Source organism: Macrosteles quadrilineatus, unplaced genomic scaffold (genome assembly GCF_028750875.1).
Source record: "Macrosteles quadrilineatus isolate MER2022 unplaced genomic scaffold, UCM_ALF_1.0 Scaffold_2__2_contigs__length_208266976, whole genome shotgun sequence".
Taxonomy (NCBI): Eukaryota; Metazoa; Arthropoda; class Insecta; order Hemiptera; family Cicadellidae; genus Macrosteles; species Macrosteles quadrilineatus.
The window spans coordinates 26,864,074-26,889,261 of NW_026542595.1; the positions used below are offsets into that span (position 1 = coordinate 26,864,074).

The 25,188-nt window shown below is 35.8% G+C and overlaps 1 protein-coding gene across 1 annotated transcript in view; it reads right to left on the minus strand.

Moving 5' to 3' along the window:
* The window catches only part of LOC128986350 (calcium-activated chloride channel regulator 1-like), an 81,155-nt gene extending 58,663 nt beyond the window's left edge, over positions 1-22,492 (minus strand). The window contains exon 1 of the mRNA XM_054406679.1: positions 22,214-22,492. Coding sequence (XP_054262654.1) covers positions 22,214-22,369 — 156 coding nt within the window. The 5' untranslated portion in view covers positions 22,370-22,492. The remainder of the gene's footprint in view (positions 1-22,213) is intronic.
* Positions 22,493-25,188: the final 2,696 nt, after the last annotated feature.

Here is a 25,188-nt window from a genome sequence, read left to right on the forward strand (position 1 = left end):
AAAAGAGGCGGATAGATTATGAAGACTCTAAAAGCTAATGCGAAGAGAGACTGAAAGCGATACTCTATCTCGGACAAGACTTTCTTGTTGAAAATAGAGTTTCATTTTAGTAGATTATTTTATAATTTATTCTACTCGCGTTTTAGATGAACATCATCTTTGATTACACGCGTCGTACAATCAAGTGAGGTTTAAAACTGTACTACATAGCTGCTTCGTAAACACCAACGATAACCAATCATTGCATAATCAATAATGTGAACAGCACGAAAATTACAGTAAAGACATGGAGTATGTGGCTGCTACAATATTATTCATTAACTCTTAGCGCAGTACATCCATACACTTTTACTGGATTTATTATGAATTTAGTTTTCACAAATGAATTCGAGCACCTCTTTTTTGTTGATAATTTGTAATTTGTTCCTTTAAGATGATGTATTTATTCAACTGTAGGTAATAAAGGGATTGTTTAAAGCCAACAATTGTAGTTTAATTTAATGAAATACCGTGGATAATTTAATTTAAGTGAATGTTTTGAAAACATCAGAGATGCGATAACATGCGTCAACAGAATATATATACAACTAAAACCTTGGCATGGCATTGGTAATATACAATTAATATTCTCCATAACTGAGCTTATTTCAAGTCATCCGTAGTACTGTAATACTATTCTGTGTATAATGTAAATGACAAACTGAAAATTAAGGAAGAATGGCAGCTATACCTTCGCTAATTTAAGATCAAAAGATGCAACGAATTAATAAGATGAATTTTAATTAAACAAGGACAAACTGTAGAGTTTGATCACACAGGTTCCTGTTCTTTGGTATAAATTATTGATATAGGCTAGCAGTACAACAGTGATTCTTGGAACTAATATAATTTGTTAGAGGATTTATTCTTTAACTATAGTGATTTCAGATGTGTTGCGAGTTAAAATAACATAATGACAGACAACACGTTTTCTTAAGAGTCTTCCATAGTGGAAGCCATGTTGGATTTCTTCCCCATAAGAACAATGTTAACTTTGGGTCCAAATATCTCATCAGCAAATTGTCATATAATTATGGATAAGGAGTTAAATTTAAGGAATTGCGGTCCTCTAGAGATTGACGTTTTTTATTTCACAATTTTTAATTTTTATAATGAATAATTGGTTATTAATTAGCTTAAAATTAAGCTAATTATTGAAAGAAAATGAAAATGGATTTTCGAAATTCAAAAACCTCAGTCACGAGTCTATTATGTTAAAAATACAAATTATAAATTTCAAAGCTATATCTTAACAAATAACGCCGTTACGTGTCCACAAATGATGTAATGTTTAACATTGTTCTTATGGGGAAGAAATCCAACATGGCTTCCACTAAGGAAGACTCTTAACACACAGCACTTAACCCATAAAATACTTACATGTTAGTTATTCATAGGCAAATGTAGATGTCTTACCTGTAAAGAAAAAAAAAACATGATTAGGTAAAATTCTTAGAGAGTAAACACATAATTATGTTGGTTACTGTATGTTTGTATAACTAATATATGATGAGCCAGCTCAAGAACCATTTACAAAATGATTGATACAAACGCGAGCTGGACAATAATCAGAAATAATGATTAAAGGGCTAGAATCCTTACAAATGGCCGGAGCATATTACACTAGCAAACAATCTCATTCATCACGGTCAAAGATAAAAAATGAAAACAAACATAACCGGAACCCAGAGAATGGGATTGGGAACATAAGCCACGACTCTGACAGAAAAACAAGCACAGTCAGACAGTCGGACAGACATGAGACGCAAACAAGAGAACGAGAACCATCTGGTCTACTTGCCGGACGTGAAAATTATCGCCCAGACCAACAATTACGGAAGACCCTGTAAATGGTTCCCGCGGTCCGTGTGCTATTAGACCATGGACGTGATCGAAATACCCTCCCAGGCCCAAATCTTATTGGGATAATAGGTCTCAGGCTCGATAAGGAGAAAAACTGGACTTTTTATACCTGTGGTAAGTAGATCAATCTTCGTATTTTGATTTATTGGTACTGTAGAGGCTTTGGTATTGAATTAGAAAACATCCACCGCGTATATCTGAGTAGTTACAGTACGTTGTTGATTAACAATCAAAAGGTTGCCCGTTCAATGCTGAAAAAATTCGGAAAATGTTTAATGATTCAAAACTGGACCCAGCTGTTATTGTTCATTGGGCTTTTAATAAATGATCCTGCCTAAAGAAACAGCTGGTCAGTCAGCAACAATGCGACTCATATGTGTGTTGAAAAACGCCCAGGGGTGTTCCATTGACATTCGCAATGTACAATATCGTATCGAGGAATATGTATAAGCAATATGCCGAATCAACAAAGGGCATTTTTACATAGCAAAATGGTCGTGGTTCCTTTACCAATATGTATGCATTAATTACGTTTTTGGATCGTTATAATACATCGTGTGATGTTTTATTCAATAACTGTATAAATAAACAGAGAATTTAATATTAGAACAGTAACTTGGCAGAAGGTTGAATATCTTGAAACTAATCATACAAAATACAAATCTGATCATGAACGAGGCAAAAAGAAAGCTTGTTATCAACCGTGAACAGTCTAAAGATGAACGTGATCGGAATGTTTAGTAGGGTTGGAAGATGGGCGATGGTTGATGGTACAGTGTACAGTGTACAGGGCGACGGGGCGATGGGTGATAGGGAAATGAGGCAGGTGAACACAGCAGAACCCCTAATTGAAAATAATTTCGGGGTTTATATTAAAACTAATAACAACCTATTAAATGCTATACACGAAGGGTTGACGTTAAATTGATTACAATATTATAATAGCTTACATGAAGGGATGAAAATTAATAGATGAGGTATGATTTTAATCTCAAGAGACCGTTTTTATTTAGCCTATGCCAATTAACCAGCCAATATAAATGGCTTAATTGGTAAAATAATTGAACACGGGTTTTTTTTACATACCTCAGACCTCTTCTGAACAAAACCACGTAAATGAAAACTTAGTTTTAATCGCATATTACGCTCCATTAAAACTTACCTTGTCTGACGAAGTTTACATAATTTCCAGCGAAAACTCGTTGTAAAGTTTTAGTTTAATCTTTTTGTTCTGTTTTAAAATCGAACATTTTCTCCTTTTGTGCACTACTATGAATACACCTTACTCAAAATACACATACATAAACAGTGCAAATTATTATAGTACACGTAAATAAAAAACAAATAGGTACTGTAATAACAACTACTGTGATGCAAAAAAATGCTTCCTAAGTTAACATTTGTGTAAATGACTCCAAACTTATAACTTATAACTTATACACGTATACTCAATGCTAAGATGTTTCCGAACCAAAGTTTCGCATTATTTGACTGCCTATCCCCGTTCCGAATCCGATGCTTGCCGCTCGTTACATCTACATAGCCACCATTTTCCTTTGTACATGCCCATCTCATACATATAACATAGCGGATGCACATACAGCCTATATAGACAATTCACTCACCTGATTTCAGAATGTCTCATTATTATTTAAATTTTGATCTAAAAGTCCTTGTATGAGTAGTAAATGTGGCATTTATTGCCATAAACATACAAATTGGTTAAGAAATTCTCACGATTGTGAGTGGAGGGGGAATTTGATAAGAAGTGCCTTCCTTTGTAACACCACCTACACCGGAAGTACTTGCCTTCAAAATGGCCGCCAAATGTCCACCTTGTACTCGTACATATATTATAAGGGCAGTGGCAGGTGCCGGGCGGGGGAGGGACAACTCCCAAAACAAACCGAACCCACTGCGAACGCATTAATGGCGGTAAAGAGGTGAGGACGTTTAAAAATGCATTAAATTTACGATTTCCGCCGGCAATCAGGTGTAACAGGTGGAGGGTGAGGTGTATTCACGAAGCAACTATTAGATTTATTCGTCCGTTGAACTGAAATAATGGAGAATTAAGACAACGTCGGCACCAAGTCATGATGAATGATTCCTTATGCAGAACTGACCCAACAAACCTAAATAGCAACCTCGTTATGGAAAAGTGCGCTCACAGACTTTCCACCATGACATTACGTCAAATACGAGGAAAGAATCAAATGATTTAATGTCAAAGACATGACATGCCAGAGTGCAATACGCCTCTAGAAGGACGAATTAGCACTAATTAAACCCCCAAGTTGTTATGACATGTGCTAGCGAGATATGTGATATGTGACATGTTTGTTTACAGTAGCAAAGCAACACTAGATTCCCAACAGTTGTTGATGTTGTTACTAGTATTGAGTGACCTTCCCCATCGACCACGATATTTGCTACGTCTGCGGTCCTCGGCCCATTCATGGACCTTCAGTGACGCGTCAGCGCTATTTTGTATATAAACGATCTAGCTGATTCAGTAAACTTCAGTGTAGTATTTCTATATTAATTAAAATTTATTATGAAGTTAGAAGTTCTAGCTACAACATGAATATAAACACTGAGCTCGAATAAAAAAGTTAATCATATTTTAAATGCTAATATTAGTATATATTATTATTATTGAATGTATCATTGGGTAATAGTTAACATTCAACCAACCCTGCCCAACAACTTTCAAGTTGTAACAGAAACTAACTGAATTAGTAGGCTAATAAACCGAACTAACTGAATGTCGTTGGCGTTTGTGTTTACAAGTTTAATTAACCTATTATTTGTAAAGAGGAAATTGGCCCACGCGATATTGAATATGAAAAACACTTCCTGTGGTTTAGAGAAAATAACAGTAAAACAATATGTGCGTTTTATTGCACTATTTCTCGGTGTTTGGGATACGAATGGCCACTTGGCTGGCGGAAGGAGGCAGTTCAAACCAATGTTGGGCTTCACACATGACTCTGTTATGGCTGAAACTGTGTCTTGCAAACTACTCGTATAATGTACCACTGTACCCACTAACCTACATCGTAGACACGTGATTGTAGAACAAAATTGAGATCTATAATTTTGTATATTATTACTGTGGGATTTATTTTACAAATATCCATATAATAGAACTCAGAATCAAAATATCAACAATTATCTGTAATTTCTAGACCAAATCGTAATTGAAGGTTAAGTAAGCTTATTTGTATCTCATAAAAGATATACATGCACTATGGATTTTCACTATGAACACTTTTGTGTGTTAAAGAACCGGAGGTCTCTTGTAAAACATATTTACTCCTTGTTTAACTTAAAGAGACTTTGCAATAAAAGTACGGAGAAAATTGTCACGAATAAACTGTAGATCCCTTAAGGACACTAAAGAGACGAGAAACGGTTCTTGGAATGATAAACAATCTGATACCGAAGGCGAAACTATAGTGTTGCTACGTTATAACTGCAGAATAATAACAATAATAGCCCCACTAGACCGACGCGGGGTGGTAAAGTGTTGGTGGTGGGCGGGGGGGGGGGGGGTGACTCTCAAAGGATTATTGCAAAGCCGGCGCAACTTGGTCGAAACCAAAGAGGTTCGTACATTAGAGAGTTAGTGTTTTATCACTCATTAATGCAGGTGCAGATACTGACGAGTTTCTTTGTAACTCCGATTGTTTGGATCCTCCCAACTCTTTGATGACAATTATTGTTATTGATGAGGCTTAAAACTGCCTCATTGGTTAACCGATTTCATTGCCCTCTGAGATTATCACAATAAAAGATCCAGCTCTTCGGGTAAATAACTACATTTCAATATTTCTACACTTTGAACTCATAATCATGCAATCTCAACAAATGCCAATCAAACTGATCCTACAGTTGCAAGATTATCCCGCTAGCAGCATGCCACCCAAGAGCGACAAATCGCATTATCAGCGATAAACCCGGGCGCAAGAAGCGTAAAGGTGGTTTTTGTCGAACAAATTTGAGGCGTGGGATCCGGGGCTTTTACGACATCGTTATATAGCTTTGATTCATAGTTATAGTGCCGCCATCAAACGTTCCTGACACGACATAAATCATCAGCTGACTCGTCGTCGTCAGTAAATCAGCTGTTGGAATGGCCGCGGTAGCCGGTAGCAGGGGGCGTGGCGATATAATTGGACGTTACGTTTAATATGACCGGTGGGCGAGAAGACAAAAACCGAGGGGGGGACCTGCAAATGAGGCCCCCAGCACCAGTCGATGACATAGCCCTCCAGCGATGGACTTTAAATGATCTGCTTTAGCTGTCATTAACTCGTTCTACCCATATCTGATGCTGGGCATGCGATAAAAAGAGTTGTTCATTTGAATGTTCAATCGCAAGACATATTTACGACTGGGCAAAGATCGATTCTCCTCTTAATTAAGTTCTCAACTGAGGACTTGACTCCGGGCCCTGGCTTGTCACAACACTTTGGACATACGCTGGTCCTCACTGGATCTGCTCCTCGTACGTGTTTGTTGGTAGTTCAGACGTCTTCCAATTTAGGAAATATCGTGTTTTAACTTGAAGTTACCTCAACCTTCATTAAAGTAAATTTAACAAGCTGTTGGACAAGTTGTGGCTTTTTGAGAGGGTTTATAAACTGTAATCTGTAAGACACTTAAGGCATCCAAAGTTCAGTCTTCGCCCAGTCAAAACTCGTCTTAAAGTGTTTAAAACTGACTAACCTCGTTGCGGAACTATTAGGGGATGTTGTTTTAGCGTTGAACGCTCGCGTGTTTAAATATTATGCAAACTCACGTCATGGCGGCGATTGTTTAAACGATCTGTTAAACTATACAAATTACAGAGCGGAGGCTCGCGTCGTGCTGAGCTACACTTTCAATATTTCATGTAACGCGCTCACCTTTCTTGATAAAAGATTGAAATTAAGATTTCAACATTTTTACCTGAGAGTTGAAAAATCCTAAAACAGTAGATGCCATTAGTTCTGAAACTGGCCCCCTAGTTCAACAGTAGTTCCGAGAATTACAAGAAATGTTTTTAATTGGCCTAAGTGACATCTTGAGCGATTTCGGATTCACCGTCTTTGGTTAGAATATAATTAAAGAAGGATGTGGAAGTAAAAACGAGATATTCTATAGGCAATTCCGACCCCAGAATAGAGAAGTGTTCTGTTTTCATATTAAATCATCCCATTATGTGTATTATGTGCGATTCAACATAAATATCAGTGGAATAGAGACTAGAGTTCGGAATTCCATACCTTAAGTTCCTTAAAAGCCAACTCAGCCAGAGTGGATCCCTTTAGTTGTAGAACAAGTAATGCAGTTATAAGCTGTTGTTCACACTCATTGTCTATGCATATTCATTACTAAAGCTCCACGTGTCAACTTGCGTTGTGACAAGTGGGACATATCGGAATATGAGTCTCCGCGGCTCATACGACGTTGAATGTATCTACTCTACATGCTGATGGCACTAATGTATCGTTAAATTAACATAGTTATACTGATACATCAGTTGCTTGTATGTATGAATGTTTATGAAAAATTGCATTTACAGTATTATGAATCCAACACATACGATGCAGCAATGTACTTGTACCATAGATAAAACATGTTTTATCTATGGTACAAGCACATTAAAGGTTATATTGAGGGATGAGGAAGAGATCACGTTCTTGATGGAAAGCTTCAGGAAAATATGGAATAAGCTTAACTTGTGATAGTTTATATTAACAACGGATGCGAATACCGTGTCGTACTAAGTAATTATTAATAGGAAGGATAACTTGTAAAATTATTTTAGCAACATGTATTAATCTACAATAGCTATTAACATCACAGCCTTAAATTAGAACTGTTTATTTCCGAACAATTTTTGCAATTAGAAAGAAAGTTCTCAAGAAATGATTTAAAAGAGCTAACTAGAGAACAGATTTAACCAATTGTCCAATATCAACCAATTGTTGAGATTTAATAAGTAAACAAATCAAATTGTATATTTGTTCTAGATTCAACCTCAAGAGCTTACAATATGTACAATAAGTAAAACCATCTAGGTATAACATCAGCATGACATCCTCTACATGACATCTGACATGCAGACGTGGTTAGTTGTCTCATTTTAAATCATTGTTTTAATGTTTTACAAAACTTGCTGGCAAACTTAATAAAAAAAAGCATCTGCATAACAGAACAACAATTAACTATAAGAGGGAAATACGCAAAGAAATTTGTGAGAATGGTAATATTTTCTCATTAAGTGAGTTCAACAAAGGAGGACGTACAGTTATTTTTCCTCAGTAACAAGAAGTAAGCTGGTATTTCAATTTGCATAATGTAGTCTGAGCGGCGATCGTGCGATGTTGCGCGTTCCTCCTTTATTAGTTTACACTCTAATTAAATCCTGTACGAGTAATTTAAACGTACCGCAAAGAGAAAAGCCTATAGCCATATTCAAGGAATCTTAACATGTTGAACCATGGTTATGATCAAACGTATCCAGGGAAGAACAAAAATTATACAGTTAAACTGCAAAAAAAAACGGGCAAAATTATAAAAATGTTAAATAAATAAAAGTTAATCAAACCTCTAACATTGAACTTTCAAGTTAACTTAACCTCTTAAATTACTGAGAATCAAACACATCATTTGCTGTGGAAAAGTGTATGCAAACCAATCTCGCTTAGGCTTGAAATACAATAATGGTTAACAAACAGCAAAGTCTTCACGGCGTACAAGGCAAGTGATTCGGTAGTTTGGGTGCAGCAGTCATCATGCTTATAAAAATATGCAATATTGTAGAATAACAGGCATACGATGACAAATACTTCTCGTGAACATACATCATCAGGGCATATAGTGAATTTAGTGCTAGACATCTGTTATATGATAGTGTTCACTATATTGTACAATTGTACTGTAGTATAGTATCTCGAGTTCAAAGGCTTAAAAAGAATGGAGAAAGGAAACCTCGTAATTACAGCAGAACATTAACAGAACTTAAGTCGGATTTATTGCTGATGAGAAACTCAGTTTGTAGTTTCTCTATGGGACGAGTTTCATCAAGGAGTGTTGCCTTGCTGCACAAGAAACATATGGGTCCAATGTCGCAAAACATGAATGAAGAATTGCATCTAGAAGGGGACATAGTAATAAACTAAATCAAATTGTAGGTTAGAGTAATTCTGCCACATAATTGCAATACTATCTTCACAAACAGTTCATTGTTCAATAAAGCATATTCAAGCAGGTTGTGATAGATAGTTGACAGGTTAAAAATAGAGTGGTGTCCTATACAATAGAGCAAACTAGCAAAATTTCAGGATTACCCGTCGTAAAATGCAATAGGACGTTGAGCTGCTTGTTCACTTGTCACTGCAACATCGCTAAACACATGTAATGTCGACAATAACCCAAACATCCACTCCAAACATTCCACACTGTAGCCTCTCCACACAATGTGAATTATTGTACTCAAACAGGTCTTTCTAATTAACAACAAAATAATACGCCTAAATAATACAGTGCCTACATGGATTTCACAATACATGACATAAGAACATAATATGACTCTAGCACATTAATGCATAACTTATTCTTAAATAAAATTAATCAAATGAATTGCCAAGGAAAAGATAAATTTTATATCCAACCCTTCACAAGCCCGTCGGGAAATTCCAACATCAAAAGAACGCGAACAAGGGCTCAAATATCATGCAAATCAGTAAAGAGAAAAGGTTTGTGAGGACTTCATTGAAATTGCGGACAAAGAACTCTGCGAACGACCTTGCTTGCGAAACAGCAGCGAAGAGAACTCGCGTTGTTACTAGCAGTAATCGGAGATACGGTTATAACGTATAACGATGGCGATGACACGAGAATAACAATCCTGTGTGGAGAAATGAGAACAACCGTGTTCAGCTTAACTGAAAAATACGCGTTTTGCGAGAGTGAATGGCAGACAAGCTCAGTATATTTTTATAGACGAACCTTTTAATTGTTCGGTTTGCACAATTTGGATTAACCTTGTATGTGGAGAAAAATATAGGAGATTAAAATGTGCGCCATACAGGAATAATACTTTGAACAATCTATCATATCATATCCAATTAAAGTAAAAATGTAGTCTACTTTAACCAATTTTTAACAAAATTGAACCGCACTTTTTTAATTTGTATGTGTGACACTTACAATAAACCGTACTCAGATTGTTATATAAATAATTATTGTTAACAGTTTCGTGGAAATCCTACTGAACTTGGGTATTTAGTGTTGGGACGTGGAGTTTGTCTATTCATTCACCTACTAAATGAAGTAAATCACACGTTTAATGCACGTTAATGTGTGGGTTTCACAGACGGTTACACAACTGTTGTTGAATTTAGGCCTATTGTTGGACAGAAAAGACACCAACTGCAATTAGAAGCACCTATACCGAGTATCAAATCGGCCGCAAAAACAAAGTTCTAATAAGTACTGTATATCTTCTTTCCTAAGGTGTTTTGCATTGCTCATTTGCCAAACCTTGAAATATTAAGCAAAATTGTTCCACTACTAAATTAAAATTGTTCAAAGATAGAAGTAAAATAGTTGGATATCAACGAGGGAAATTATAGGTTCATTGTTTTTTAACGACCACATGGGTGTGTTTGTCAGTTGTCAAAACGGAAGGGCGAGCGACCAGACCGTAGCGGTGGTGGAGAGGGGGGAGGGGGAAATACTTTCCATATGTCACAGTTTGACCCACCGACTAGCTCCACAAGATAAATCAAAACTTTTGACGGCAAATCGATGTTTTGTATTCTGAATGCACTCTTTAAGGTTAACTTGTTTGGATTGTATAAAAAATGTCGTTTAGTAGGTACATTAAATCGGATATATTAGCTTCGAGTTTAACCGACAAAAATAAACGTTTTAACTGACTTGCAGAACAAATGTTTTAGCTTTTTTAATTGAATTCGATAGATTATCAACCATGCAAATAACTTAACTGAAGTGCAAGTCCACATCATGCAGTAGTTGCACAAATAACACATTCATCTACGTTGCATTGTATGTAACAAATCACACTTCAATCCCCAACCAAGTGATGAGTGCAGCTGGTCTAGAAGTACTCTAGATTATGGCAACTGAGAAGTTGCATTACTACCCCTAGATCTGACCAACAATGACCAACATGCACAACACCTGACTATGAACGAAATCTACCATCATAATTAATAATAATGCATTCCTATTATTAATCATGCTATATTATTATTATAAATCATTGCTATATTGTAGATTGTAGTCTATAAGCAAAAAAGCATAATGGGAGGGGGGCCTGATTATATTTAACTGTATACAGTTTTGGTAAAAAAATCAATCCCTGCAATAGAATAATTCTATAGTTTAAATGAACAATGAACACGATTGAAATGTAAACAACGTGACTGTAATCGGCGGATATTACGAATTGTTTTCATAAATTGATCGAGTTTGATTAAGTGTACGAGGGAATAATCGAATAACGCGAAGATCACAATGCATTTAATTTAATAATATGCTACTGGTTAGGGGATTGAACGTTGTTTTACTACAGTATAGCATTTGTGTTAAACAATCCGTAGCAATTTCATCAATAAAGTATTACAACATTCAAGAGGATATTTTATTGGAGTATTGATCTATGTAAAATACGTTGGCTATATACAGTAGAAATTGAATTTTAAAATCAATTTAAGCCAATATAAGATTTCAACTAGATAACCTGTTGCTCAAAATCGAGCAAAACTGAAACTTGTATAAAAAAAAATAAAAAAATAAACAGCAGGACCTTAATAAAAGAGTCGCTCTAAAATAATTTATTTGACTGATTATAAAAATATTATGATGTAAAAAAATATAAAAGCAATCTACAATGTTTAAATTTGGCCAGGTGGTGCTTTGTTTTCAGCTTTAAAAATTGCTGCAAAATCTACACAGGCAGCACCATTGTAGCGAGGGAAGACACTTCTTCTGTCTCTTATGTACATAAGAATCTCACTTGACTCTTCGGAGTTCTCGTCCCTACATAATGTCTGCCACAGTCTTCAAAGATTTGCAAATGGGTTGGCATTGTGACCCTATTTCCTGCATATTTTTTCATTGCATTTTTTATTTTTTATTGTGCTTAGTTCTCCTTTGGGTTCTGGTGACATTGTCGTACTTACTTATATATCTGTGCGTATTCAGGATCATCACCATCTTGAGGAATTAGAGGACCCACTCGGTGGTAAAACATGTCATAGATCTTAAAATTGTAGATCCCCTGTGAAACTTTCTCATCATAATGAGCTTTGGAGCTGACCATGGTAAAGGCAAAACTGAATTGACGAACTTTATCCAAATAATTTCTGGATATAAGCCTCATAGTCCTATTTTCAGATTGGAAGTTACCCGAAGTTAATTGTGGTGAATTGCACAAATGAGGTAAACGAACCTTTCATTTATGGCAACAAAGAGTACAAACTTAACTGTCTCGGCCAGTCTTTTCTTGCTTAAAAATACGTAAGCCACTACAATGTAAACATTTTACGTTCATTTGTCCGAGATTGGACTATCACAACGGTGGTATTACCACGATGTACCCATCAAATGTTCAATTGAGAGGTTGATGCAAGCGGTCATGTTCGCGTTCCCTCCAGCCACTCACAGTTCTTCGTCGTACTGGCGGCATTTGATAAAAGGAATTGGAATTTTGATACACATTGTAAATTACATGATAATATGGTAATGTAACGGATAACTGGCCTGTGAATAGAATAATCACTTCATCACATCAAACTGTAATTACATGATAATCAGTAAAATACGATTTAAGGTAAATCAATTTACGATAGACAAAAAGAATTAAATATTTATTCTTAAACACTTTGTTGTCTAGTATTGATAGGAAACTCTTCATTATGAACCAGAATAAGTTAACAGATTGAAACAAATTATAAATTCCAGCTTTGCTCTGGAAGTTTTAAGTCCTGCAGTCTGTGGTTAACCTTAAAAACTACCGTATTTCAAACTATGTCCATATGTTATTTGTAAACAAAGGGAAATTAGTTTGATCAAATGTCAAACAGATAGCGCCGCCTTCCAAAATTTAGCCCTTAAGTGTACTTAAGTGGTGCCCTTTCTAAATATTTTGAGACGTATTTGCACATCTACGTGAAAATACCTTTAATTTGACACCTCAAACTTAAAAATCCATCAAAGCCGTTATTGAGTTATGACTGTGAAAAGAAAACTGCTTGCGTATTAATATATAGATACTGTAATAAGCTTTGTCCTGGCGTATTTCCTTTGAATATTCTACTTCGTACTGAGGCTGGGTAAGACGCTATGGGTCGCGATTGCGATGGCAGTGGCAAATGGTTTGTCTCATAGTAGTTGTCTTTGCATATTCTACGTCTAGGCTAGACGCTATGGGTCGCGATTGCGATGGCAGTGGCAGGTGGTTTGCGTCACGGCCTCGCTTTGTAGGCCAACCCGTTCACTCATCACCGTTCCCAGCACGAAAACGTTCATTGAAACCCGCTTACCTTACCGGCTCTTCTCCACTCTCTTCAGCCTCGATTCTCTCGGTATTCATACTGCACTAACAATATGGCGTGACTCTTGTAACTTTTAACGGATCTTTGGTTGGTCTCATATTGGTCCAGTACCGTTATAAATGCTACTAAGGAACATTACGGCACATAAGCTCTGGGTCTGGAGTGTCCCCCTCCAAAAAGTATCAAAGATAACGTGCGCCATTTCACCTCTGTCATTGTTTACATCACTATGATTAATTCTGAATGTTGGTGATTCCGCCCGTATGCAAGAATACAGATGTGTAAATATACTATTGAATGTGTGCACCACTATTGCAGTTTACTGTTCAGTTTAACTGATGCGGGTTTCCACCTGGGGTCGTGTGACTGGCCGAGCTGAATTTCTAAACACAAAGATTGAATTGATGTAAAGAAGTAATTGTCTTCAATATGCGTATGAATAAACCTTAATTGAATTTATGTTCCCGGTCCGAGAAAGTTATATTTCGAGCGAAATAATAAAACAATAGAAAGAAAAGATTACTTGTGCGATGTAAGCGTGATTGTTTAAATTTGCCATAAACAGTGATTTGAACCACCTCTCTCTAATGCAATTTAATTGTTATGCCAACACGAAAGTGTCCCCAAACTTAAATGAGATATAGTTAACCTAAATGATGTGGAGTACCAGAGAGTCTGAAATATGGCGAGTTACACAAAGAGTAAGTGAATGAAATATTCATAAAGGGATCGTGCGACAGAAGTCGGGATAGAGCTTTGATGTTGTAACTGGGTTAGCTCGACACATGGTATTGTGATTTCAGGTCGAAGAGCAGTCTGCATTAGCGATAACTAATTATTGGAGGCCTATTGCAACTACTAATGTACATGTATTAATAGCTAATTTTCTTTCATAGGTTTTAACGTTTGATACTATTGATACAACTAAAATATGAACCGTGCTACTTAATTAAAAGAAATAATTATCATCAGATACTGAGTCTCCAAATTGATTGCATTATTGTCAGCCGATGACAGGAGATAGCAGATCCACCCATCCCTTTTGATTAGTCGAGGATGATCACAGTGTCTAACTAAATTACAACGGCTACTGCTGTTATTAATGTATGGATGCCGGCCAACAATGCCCAAGTAAAGGCTCGTGTGCCCGGCGGCTATTCAACCATGTGGGTCAAAAGGTTATTAATGCCTAATTGGCCCTAAAACGCCGTCATTAAGCCATCGACATAACGCGTTTACGCCTAAATGAAGTTCAGCGGCTCAATTACTACAGCTAAGCGGACGATTATACGTGGTATTATCTAGGTGTAAAGTCGAGGGGTTAGGAAACAGGAAGTACTCGGCATCGTTTACGCAAAGACCGGAAACAATAGATAAGACACAGCGGAACCAGTGATAACAGGGTCGCGGGTCAATACTCGTGTGGTAATTAACTGTTTGTGGTAATGTTTGGCGTAAGTACAGTAGTGTACTGGTGGTCCTGACATATCAGTGGCCTGTGTACCCTCATGTTCAGGTTAATGAAAGAAGCTTCACGCCATAAATTCTTAGTCTGACGCTGTACGTGCAAGGACGAGGCTTCTTAAATTAAATGACATCAATCATGATCCAGTTGTCCGGGTTTAATAAGCCTGGCTTGTTAATTTAGAAAACATGAGTATCTCGGACGGAGGTAGCAATTTAAGCGCCTCGTTAGCGTTCGAGGTTCGAGCCATCGATGTTGCGAAATCGGCTCGCACTGAGCACTGAGCTGCACGTTAATTTATGTGCACCGCGAAAATGTAAATTTCCCACTTACGAACAATGTAATAGGCGCCCGTGTGGCTACTTCTGAATGTGAAATTATAGTCGAGATAAGATACTGTTGTTATAATAAATGAGTCTAATACATTAGGCGTCATTTTGCCACTTTCGTAAGTGGTCGGAAACTCTTTGTTTGTACCGATTCAAATTAAACAGCCGTGGGTTAATAGGGGAGAATTGTGGTCAAGCGTTGTTCGGAGTGCTCGTTGTGAATAAAATTGTTTTACTTCCCTGCAATAATTAAAATAAAATACAAATCATTAGTCATAAGGGTTGAATTTAATTACAACCGATTTAACAAAAATCTTCCGTTATGTTATATTATATTGAAATTCGAGTACCATATTATCAAAGGTGTATTGAATAGATACTGTAAATTGAAACAAATAAGAAAATCATAAAACTACGAGTAACAAGTAAAAAACATTAATAAACTAAAACATAATAAATAAACCATATAGGCCTGCAGTACTTTAAAAATAAGTATAGAATCGAACCATTTCAATAAAAAAAACTCGGCTTATCACAGCCAAGATTGAAAATCCGATCAGTAATTACTAAGGCTGGGCACAAAAATCAGATCATTAGCAGCGCGTCTTGGAGAAATGGTTTTGTTTAAACGCCGCGCGTCTCTCTAGAGGTTGATTAGCCTGAGAGAAGGTTTGTTATCAACACAGGGTCGTGATAAGGAGATAAGCGGCTGTCAGCTGCTCGGCGCTAGCGTCAAACACACTAATTAAGCGACGTGCTTTACCGGATTATCCTCTAACACCCGACGAGGACGAGCTATAAGCCTAGTGAGGGATCACAGGCCTTGCCCTGAATACCGCGTCATCTCCATCTCTACCACACACTCTCTCTCCTGGCTGGAGAGTGGGTCGTGGAGATGTCTACATCGCTTAGCGCAATAGATTCAACTGTGCATGGTCATGTGGTGATTGGTACTAGATCAAGGTGAAATTTAACATAGTTTTGGGCGTAAGAGTCCACATACCAGAGTAACTAGAATTTTAAAATACAAAAGGTTTCGACTTGTGTTCATATAATGTAATTTAATAATTTTGCAGCCAACTTCAGTGCGTGAGTGTGTATTCTAAAATGTATTTACTGATGCATTTGTATGATTTAAAATAATTGTATATGTTGTTTATATATTCAACAGTGCCCTTTCCTTGAGGAATAGAACAAATAAATTATATAGTTCCACATTTTTTAACTAGGCTATTCGATTTAGTAACACAGTAAATCTACGTAATAATAATTTAGAAATGATTTTGAACACCAATGGAAACAAGAGAATTACTGTGTGGATAAAAAAAGGAAACCTTATAGAGTAAACTAAAATCGGCCAAAGTTAAAAGTAAAAGGGCTGTCGAGTCAGGTGCCTGCTTAAACATTCTGACCCACGTAAAACACATGACTGCGGCTCAGACCGTTCTTTATCCCGGTCAAGGGCTGATGTAGTAGTGGCCAGTCTCCGAGCTATCCATCTGCCACTTATCCGGCTTTTTATGCAGCAAACTTATTTGTAAACTCTTAATTTAGACAAATATTTTAAAACGTGAGCAGAATATGTAATAAACCGATTATTGTGCAATTTTCCAAAACGACAAAGGTAATTTAACTGTAATCATTCAAGAAATAGCTTACGGAAGTACAGAATACAAATCTGAGAAACAAGAAGTCATTGCAAGTGTTGTGGTGTTACGTTATAAGTTTAATTAATGCTTGTTATAACAAGTTCTCAGCTCTCAGAGCCGGTATTGCGATGAGGCGGAAGGGAATATTACCAGCAATTATGAGGATCGCGGAGTAAAGTGAAGGTAAAAACCAGAAAACAGTTGGACAATGGCGTGGGAAAAGCGCTCTCACTTTCGTGAAGAAGAGGCGACGGCATCACAGGCACGGCTGGTAGTTAAACATCGATAGCACAGCATCTCCTTGATAACAACATATCCTTGAACTACGGTACCTTTTAAAGTCTACTGAAGTTATATTGTGGCAAAATATGGTAGGGCCCAGGTGAATTTATTGACATATTGAAATAAATTTATAATTGAAAAAAAAAAAAAAAAAAAAAAAAAAAAACACGAATGTTTTTCCAAACTAGCGTTATAAAGCAATGTGACTAGGAACACGTTTTCCTGTTGTACTCAACAGTCATAAAAGCCACTGAAGGTAACCAGAACAACAAGAGCAGAAACTAAAGCAATACTGAAGTAATGTATTCATGACGTTTTGCCCAAGTTTGACACAATTCACGTAAACTCAATTCGCCAACAGCTATGGAGGTTTGTACTCAACTTGTTTGAACAACTCCGGCCCAGCTAGCCCTGTGCCTTGTCCGTCAGCCATCCAAAGTTACGACATCTCAACCGATTTGTTCGTCAACTTACGGTAAACAATCTCGTAACTTCAACTACTGATGGACATTCCAAACCTAACTTTATTACTAATCTACTTTTGTTTTTGTATAATTAATTGTATACTATATATTTTAAACCATAGGAGACACGTCTAAATTAAAAACTAGCCATGCCTAGATATTTTACAAAACTAATCAAAACAAATTTAGTGTTCGTAAATACCATCAACACTTATTCCACTTAACAAACGTAGGTACAGTGTTTGGAACGAAGCTCCGTGAAAATAATTGGTGTCGAACGACTTTATTGGGCGTTGAACTGCAGATTTAACAAGTTAACTGGCAGTGAATAATTTAAAAAAGTTAAATTAAACCAGATAAAGCGATGCGGGCGTTTACAAATGAGAGCAATCTGTAATTTTTGCTTCAATAAATGTGAAATACAGGCGAGAATCTCTAATTAAAGATGGTGCTATGATTAAGCGCAGAGCCGAGGAATTAAATGGCCTTAAATGGACCTGAAAGAATATTTATTGAGTCCGAAGCGAGTTGGTAACTTTTAATGTGGTTATTAGTTATAACCGAGAGATCTTTTGTACTCGACTATCATCGCAAGTTTACTACGGTTGAAATCAGCTGTTGAAATTGACTTCGTATTATTGAAACGAATTGAGATGTTCAAAAATACATTTTCCACAGAGAATTCTTAACCAGTGTAAATTACACATCATTATTTCAGATTAAAATTGTTATTTATCCACAAAATCTAATTTTAATGTAATGCAATTTAATGAAACGCTGATAGCCTTCTAAAGTAGACATTTCATCTATACGTCCAGCTGTAGCTAATCATTTAAAATATGAAGTATATATCTAGTGCGGCCTTGAAGCCATTTTCAGGGCTAAAATTGTATTTTGGCTCTTATAGTTTGTTGCTGAGATGGTTTATGTGACATAAAATGTTGTTTAAAACTGTACGATGTTCTTTCAGCTTAGCTCAGCTAAAAATATTCAACATAATTCGATAATTAATATCAGTAAACTCTGCAGGTGACTAAAATCAATTACGTGCATCTTTTTTGAAACTGGCTACAAATTTGAAATGGGAAAATACTGCCTAGTTCTAGTTTTATGAAATAGTCAGGCTTTACGACTCAAAATCTGAACAACAACCAATTAAGCATTTAACATTAATTTATTTGCCTACAATAAGTTTATAGAACTGTCAAATTAATTTAGCATCTACAGCCATCGATTAACTCCAGTAATGCTCATGGCATGAAATACTGCTTGATTAGTATGCATAAGGTATACATACATTCATACAATCTAATTAAGTCTGATATATACGCCAAGGTTTCAGACATTCGACGATGGGCTACTCTACCAGACACATTCGTTTAATGTAAGTCTTTAAGCATTCATTCTCCTATTTTATTTTAATAAATTATCATCATCCACACGTTTATTTCTCGATATGCTTCATTTGCCTGATTTTAATACAAATTTCAAAATACAAGTAGGTAGCTTTGTTTTCGTCAGTCGCTATGCCCTAGTCTGGAGTGTCTAGTACAACACAGACAGATTATACAGTTGTGTAAACACAAACACAGTACAGCAGTTCAGGTGTGCCACTACACCGGCCTACATACAACACCCACAAGTCACAATCAGCTCGCATTGACATCGTTGAGAATACAGTATATCCATCAACAACTCTACAAGGTTTTGACAATCTCAAAATATGTGTACATTTAACGAGTTCCTTAGTGGAGGGGGGCCAAGTAGTTTTGTGTTTGTCTGATCCAAATATACACCCTTGAAACAAGACTGAAGTAAATATTTACGAAAATTGCGAATACGACTTTTGGAATATTTTGACAGAAAAAGTATTGTGACGGTGTCTAAAATGTGTTGTCAAGCAGTATCAGTATAATGTAGGCTGTTATAATGGTTGTGATGACTCCTACTGTTATTAATTTTATATTCTCCAGCTTTCCTGGTTTCAATTTATTTTAACTGTCTTACAGTAAGTTGTTGTTATTCTGGTATCTAATGTTGGTTTTACTTGGATTTGAAAAGGCTTACATTCACTATACCAACGATAATGTACCTGAACTTTATTGCATAGCAGTGTACAAGAGTATAGTCATGTATCTAGTAGTTATCACTTAACTACAATAGACAATGTAAATGCACTTACAGTGATATACATATGTACAATACGAGAAGTATGATTATTTACGCATGGATAAGCTTTGTTTCATGTTTTTTGTGCATGGTTTTATTTGTAAATGACTCAGCCTATATACCTATTGTTGTTATTGACGTTGACGGTGTAGCAGCAGTGTATAGTGTATAGTGTACCTGAATGTTATCGCGTAGCAGTATAGTGTGTATAGCAGTTATCACGTACCCAGAGCGACGTTCCCACACCCACGGGTACCTGCTAACTTGCTAATTGACAAATGAATGCCTAGTCTGTCTCAATGTGCCTCTTGTTTCTCTTCCTAGGCAAATAGGTCTACTCGGTCCTATTTTTAATACAACAGTTACTATAATCACGGTACACGCATAATTATCTATCTATTTGATACAAAATGTACAACATTGAAATATGGGCGTTTAAGCTATTATTGTATTTTTTTAACGATCAATACATATTGATACTTGATTCGATTAACTCAGAACTCAGATGAGGCTAAACTGCAAAACATATAATTTTGTAATATAGTACAGCTAGATAAAAATATGAGTCTGATAATGCTTTAGCACGATCATAGACTTATTAAAAATGTAATGCTTGGTTATGATTTATTGAACAAAATAACGAGTTTCCTGCAATTCATTATTTGATTGAAAATAATGAAGAGATAATCAATGGCTCCAAATGCATTTCCATTTTTGCTGGGAAGTAATTATATTTGTGATGGATTTAGCTGAATGAAAATGAGTTTAATGTTCTCCAGCCTAACGGAAATTATTTACATTTACACCTACGGTCTACAGAACAGAACAAGTTAGTATTTTGGGGTGAACTAAATTAAAATTAAGAGTGACTAAATAATACAATAAATATTATAAATTTGATATTGAAAAATTTACCTGTGGGATTAATTTTTTTAATATACGTACTGTATATTCTAACACATAAGTATAAAAAACTTTTTTTGCAAAATATGCCTACTTCGGAAGCAAGATATAGTGCTATCAAACTTAAAAAAACATAAAAACAGTCTCTCCTAGATATCATATCACCATAGATATGCCAATTTCCTTGCATGCAGCAAATGACATGAGCAAAATATTTGTTTAAGAAAATTACGCCGGCAATATTCTATCTATTAGGCGTATATTGAGTTATTAGGCTTGGATTAAAAACAAAACCATGTTATTAATAGAATGTGCACGCATATTATTTTTAATCATCACTGTATTTTTAACACAATCGATTATATATGTGTAGCAAAGAAATACGATAAAATAAATAGACAAAAAGGTATAAAACGCAACATTGATTTAATGAAATTGTTATATTGAATGCAGTGTTATAATTGAATAATAATATAATTTGTTGCAAAAACTAAAATAATTTTAATACGGCATTTAAAAATGTAGTCACAATTTGTAAAATAAATATTAGTGAAGAGTTTGGGGAAATTGAAAAACAGCTACAATATCATAACAGGCGAATGAAATCCTATAACCTGAGAAAATACATCGCTAGAAAAGGACCTCGTGTATACGATGAGAAAATTTCGTTCGACGTGTATATTCTGTCATTTGACATTCATATTTTTTATTTATACGATACTATACATACGACGATTATTGTCCCAAGTATTTTTTCAATGTTATATATGGTTTCAAACAATTTATCAATATTTTTAAATCATGTTCCTGGCAATAATTAAAATAAATCGCAGCAATATTAAGTAAATATTATGTAACATTTGAGCACTTGTCCTGGAACTTAACATCTCCATGTAAGCAAACGCGATACGTTATCAATGTAGTGAAACATGAACAAGCTTCCGCTGAATACATGATTTATACATTATGCATGGAACGATAATTTTACAATAACTAAGGAATCAGAGAAATTATTTAGCTATTGGCATCTCACAAGAAAGTAAAGATCGTCGAGCGAAGGTGAAGGTAATCATCGGTCTGTAATTTTGACGAAGTCAAGACCTTTCGCCCCGAGAAGAGAAAACGTGCGATCTCGCCGAGGGAAATAAATACCTGATCGCAGATCGAACTGTAATCTGCCTGCGAAGTGCGGACCAACCAACGACCGATATGTGTTGGAGATCTACAATTGATCCGAGGCTTAGAGACAAACGTTATAAGAAAAATGTATTGGCTTTGGGTTGATTTTAAAACTTATTTTTGTGTGTTTGAATTTGATAAAAATAAACGTTTTAACAAAAAAACTGCATAAAATTGTTTTCGAAAAATATATTTAAAAAAAATTAAGATATTTTTAAATTGAAATGATCACTAGCCTGTATACAATAAAAATATAAAAAAATGTTATGTGACGGATAGTTGTATGACATACCTCAAAGTTAGCCAATATTATCCCGCAGTTGACCGCCGGTACCGTGGGGTCTATGGTGACAGTGATCCCTTCATAGCCGGTGCCTACCATGGATATAGGACTGGCGGAGACACTGTACATAAGCACGAGAAACACACAAAACACAGATAAAGCCATGGTCACAACAACACCACTACTCGTACTGGTCTATATCGAACCGCACATACTTGTCGCTAAGCAACGGACAAACAAACTCGCGACTGTCCAAGACTAGCAGACACACAACAGCGCGGCTCGACTATCGCAGCAAAACTGACGAAGCGGCGAGGAGCGCGCTCTGATCGCCGCGCCGCGCACACTCGCCGCACCGCGCGCCACCGTCGCAACGTCGTGCCTCATCCCTAGCTATGGGCCATTTCCCATGGACTACTCTCCCTTTTATTTTTAATGCCAAGAAATAAACGGATCACATATAGCCTCTAGCACCTACTCACTACACACGTTGTACTACTCACACTTATCTTTCTTGTAATTCGTGTTTACTACAAATTATCTTGATTGCCTTTAAGTAACGAGGAACGACAGCCGAGGGCGATGAGCTCAAATAACAGATGTAAGGAAAATGTAATAGCATTAGGAACCGATACGTGACGTAACTATTTTTGTTTTCTCAAAATAGTAAATAACATATTTAGTAGATTCCAAAAATAAGTTACCGGGCAAAAATGTCAAGACTTTAAAACTGGTCGTGACTGATCGGGTGTACCTACCACATAATGTTGATAATTAAATCAATATAGCTTTTTATTTTCTCAAATTAGTTTGACACTTAATAGCCTAATATAGCAAACTCTCGAACAGGGGCGTGTCATGAAAAACATATTTGAGGGGGGGGGGAGATACTTGAATTTCCCAACTATTTTACACGGATTTCCTAATTATATTATTCGAATTTCCCAACTATATTACTCAGATTTCCCAACTAGATACAGTAATGAGTTCTTTAATATCTCTAGCTGACATAAATATGCTGTATAACAAGAAATGAAGGCTCCCTTTACATTATATTGATTTGACTGCCAATCTTCATTTTTGATTGTGTCTGAAGTGTCTCCAGAAATGTTTACACTGTAGGTCTACTTATCAATAAATTTACAGCCCCTTAAAATCAATTTTTCAAAAACACTCAGTGGGGCTATCAGCTATCCACGCGCTGCTCAGAAAGAAATTCCTCTAAAAAGCATTGAATACTTTCTGTGTATTCCTACTATATATATGTTACGTAACGTACTATAGTTACTCAACAAATGAAATTTCTAACACTTTTTACTTAAATAATTAATTGAATGAACGAAGTGAATTCTCATACTGGTGTGAAATGCATCTTTATGTTGATCGAAATCTCGAGAATGCCTAAAGTTATCAACTTGATGTGTTGCACAAAGATTCTATACCACTTTATCTTGCGACCATTAGTTGTTGAAAAATATTTGTTCCGTAATTATTATAAAATCTTAAAAAAACATTTTTAATTTTGTCCCATAAGATTAACATTATGAGCTACCTTCTTCTTCTTTTTATTTGTTTACATTTTACGACCTACAATTTTGTCGTTTACTCGAGACAAAGAGAACGACTACTCTTTCATCCATAGAGTAACAGTCAAACCGTATTCACATTATAACTCTACAATTTCTAGGATAATAATGTATTTACGAAAATACTGGCAGGAGTTAACAAATTATCTACTAAAATGTATCGCAATTGATTGAAAAATAAATATTTACATGTTTATTCTACAAGCTACGTTTCTTCAGTAGGCAATGCTATATAATAAGTACGACGCGACGGTAAACGATGCCGTGGGTGAAAGTCTACTAACTTATTGTTTCCTAACTTGCTAAAAGTTAAGTGTTATCTTTGACTAATTAATATTAGATAAGATTTCACTATCTAATAATCAATGGTTTTAGTTATTTTCGTTCTGGTTGTTCTAAATTAAATTTCCGTAAGGCCTCGCGTCGGTGGCTTTATCTATTCAGTCAGTCATTCAAATGTTGCCCCAAAATATTTAGATAAGTTACTGTACTTTCATATTACTGTATAATGATATAACATAAGTACTAAGACTTTTTTTATCAAATAAGGTTTTTTTTCATTTAATATATCTTTTTTTCATCGGTCGTCTGCAGTTCACTCGCTAACTAAGACAGAATCAGTAATGCTGCCTTACGTTAAGTTTACTAAGTTTAGTCTTAGAACATACTCCTCAAGGTTTAGTGCATTCTGCTATTGATAATAAGACGGCAACCTAAGTAGGTTTTAACAGTTTGTGAATAAAATCGTATCCATTTAAATTACGTAGGTAAGTAATGCAATCAAACTGCATTTTAGATTCAACTCAAACCTCATTCATTAAGTTAAGGTTAACCTAGAACAAGTAGACTCAGTTCTGATGAAGAGCGGATGAAACTCCGCCAATGGACACAAGAATAGGCAATAGGAAGGAGCTTTCCCGACTTTGGTCTGAATAAGTGACCAATTTGGTAATTATATCGACCTCCGGACCTCACGCGAAATTAAAAATTTCTTTTTTCAAAATGGTCGAAATTTCACGCTGATTTCAAAAATGATTGTCGTTTTTTTCGGAAACGTCCCGTTTTCCCGGAAATGGGAAAAACGGGAAAAATATTTTTTTTGCTCAAAACCTATGGTGTGGGTACTCAAATTATGCGGAATTTCCTCCTGAACAAGAATATGTAAATTTTATTACGATCGGACCACTATTAAGTAAAATATCACCGAAAAACGGGAAAACGGGGAATTTTTTTTTGCTCAAAACCCATATTGTGGGTACTCAAATTGTGCGGAATTTAATCCTGAACAAGAATATGTAGTTTTTATTACGATCGCCCTTAAGTAAAACATCACCGGACAGGTTAATTAACCTAACATAAGTTAACCTAACTTAGGTTTAGATTAGGTTAGGTTAGGTT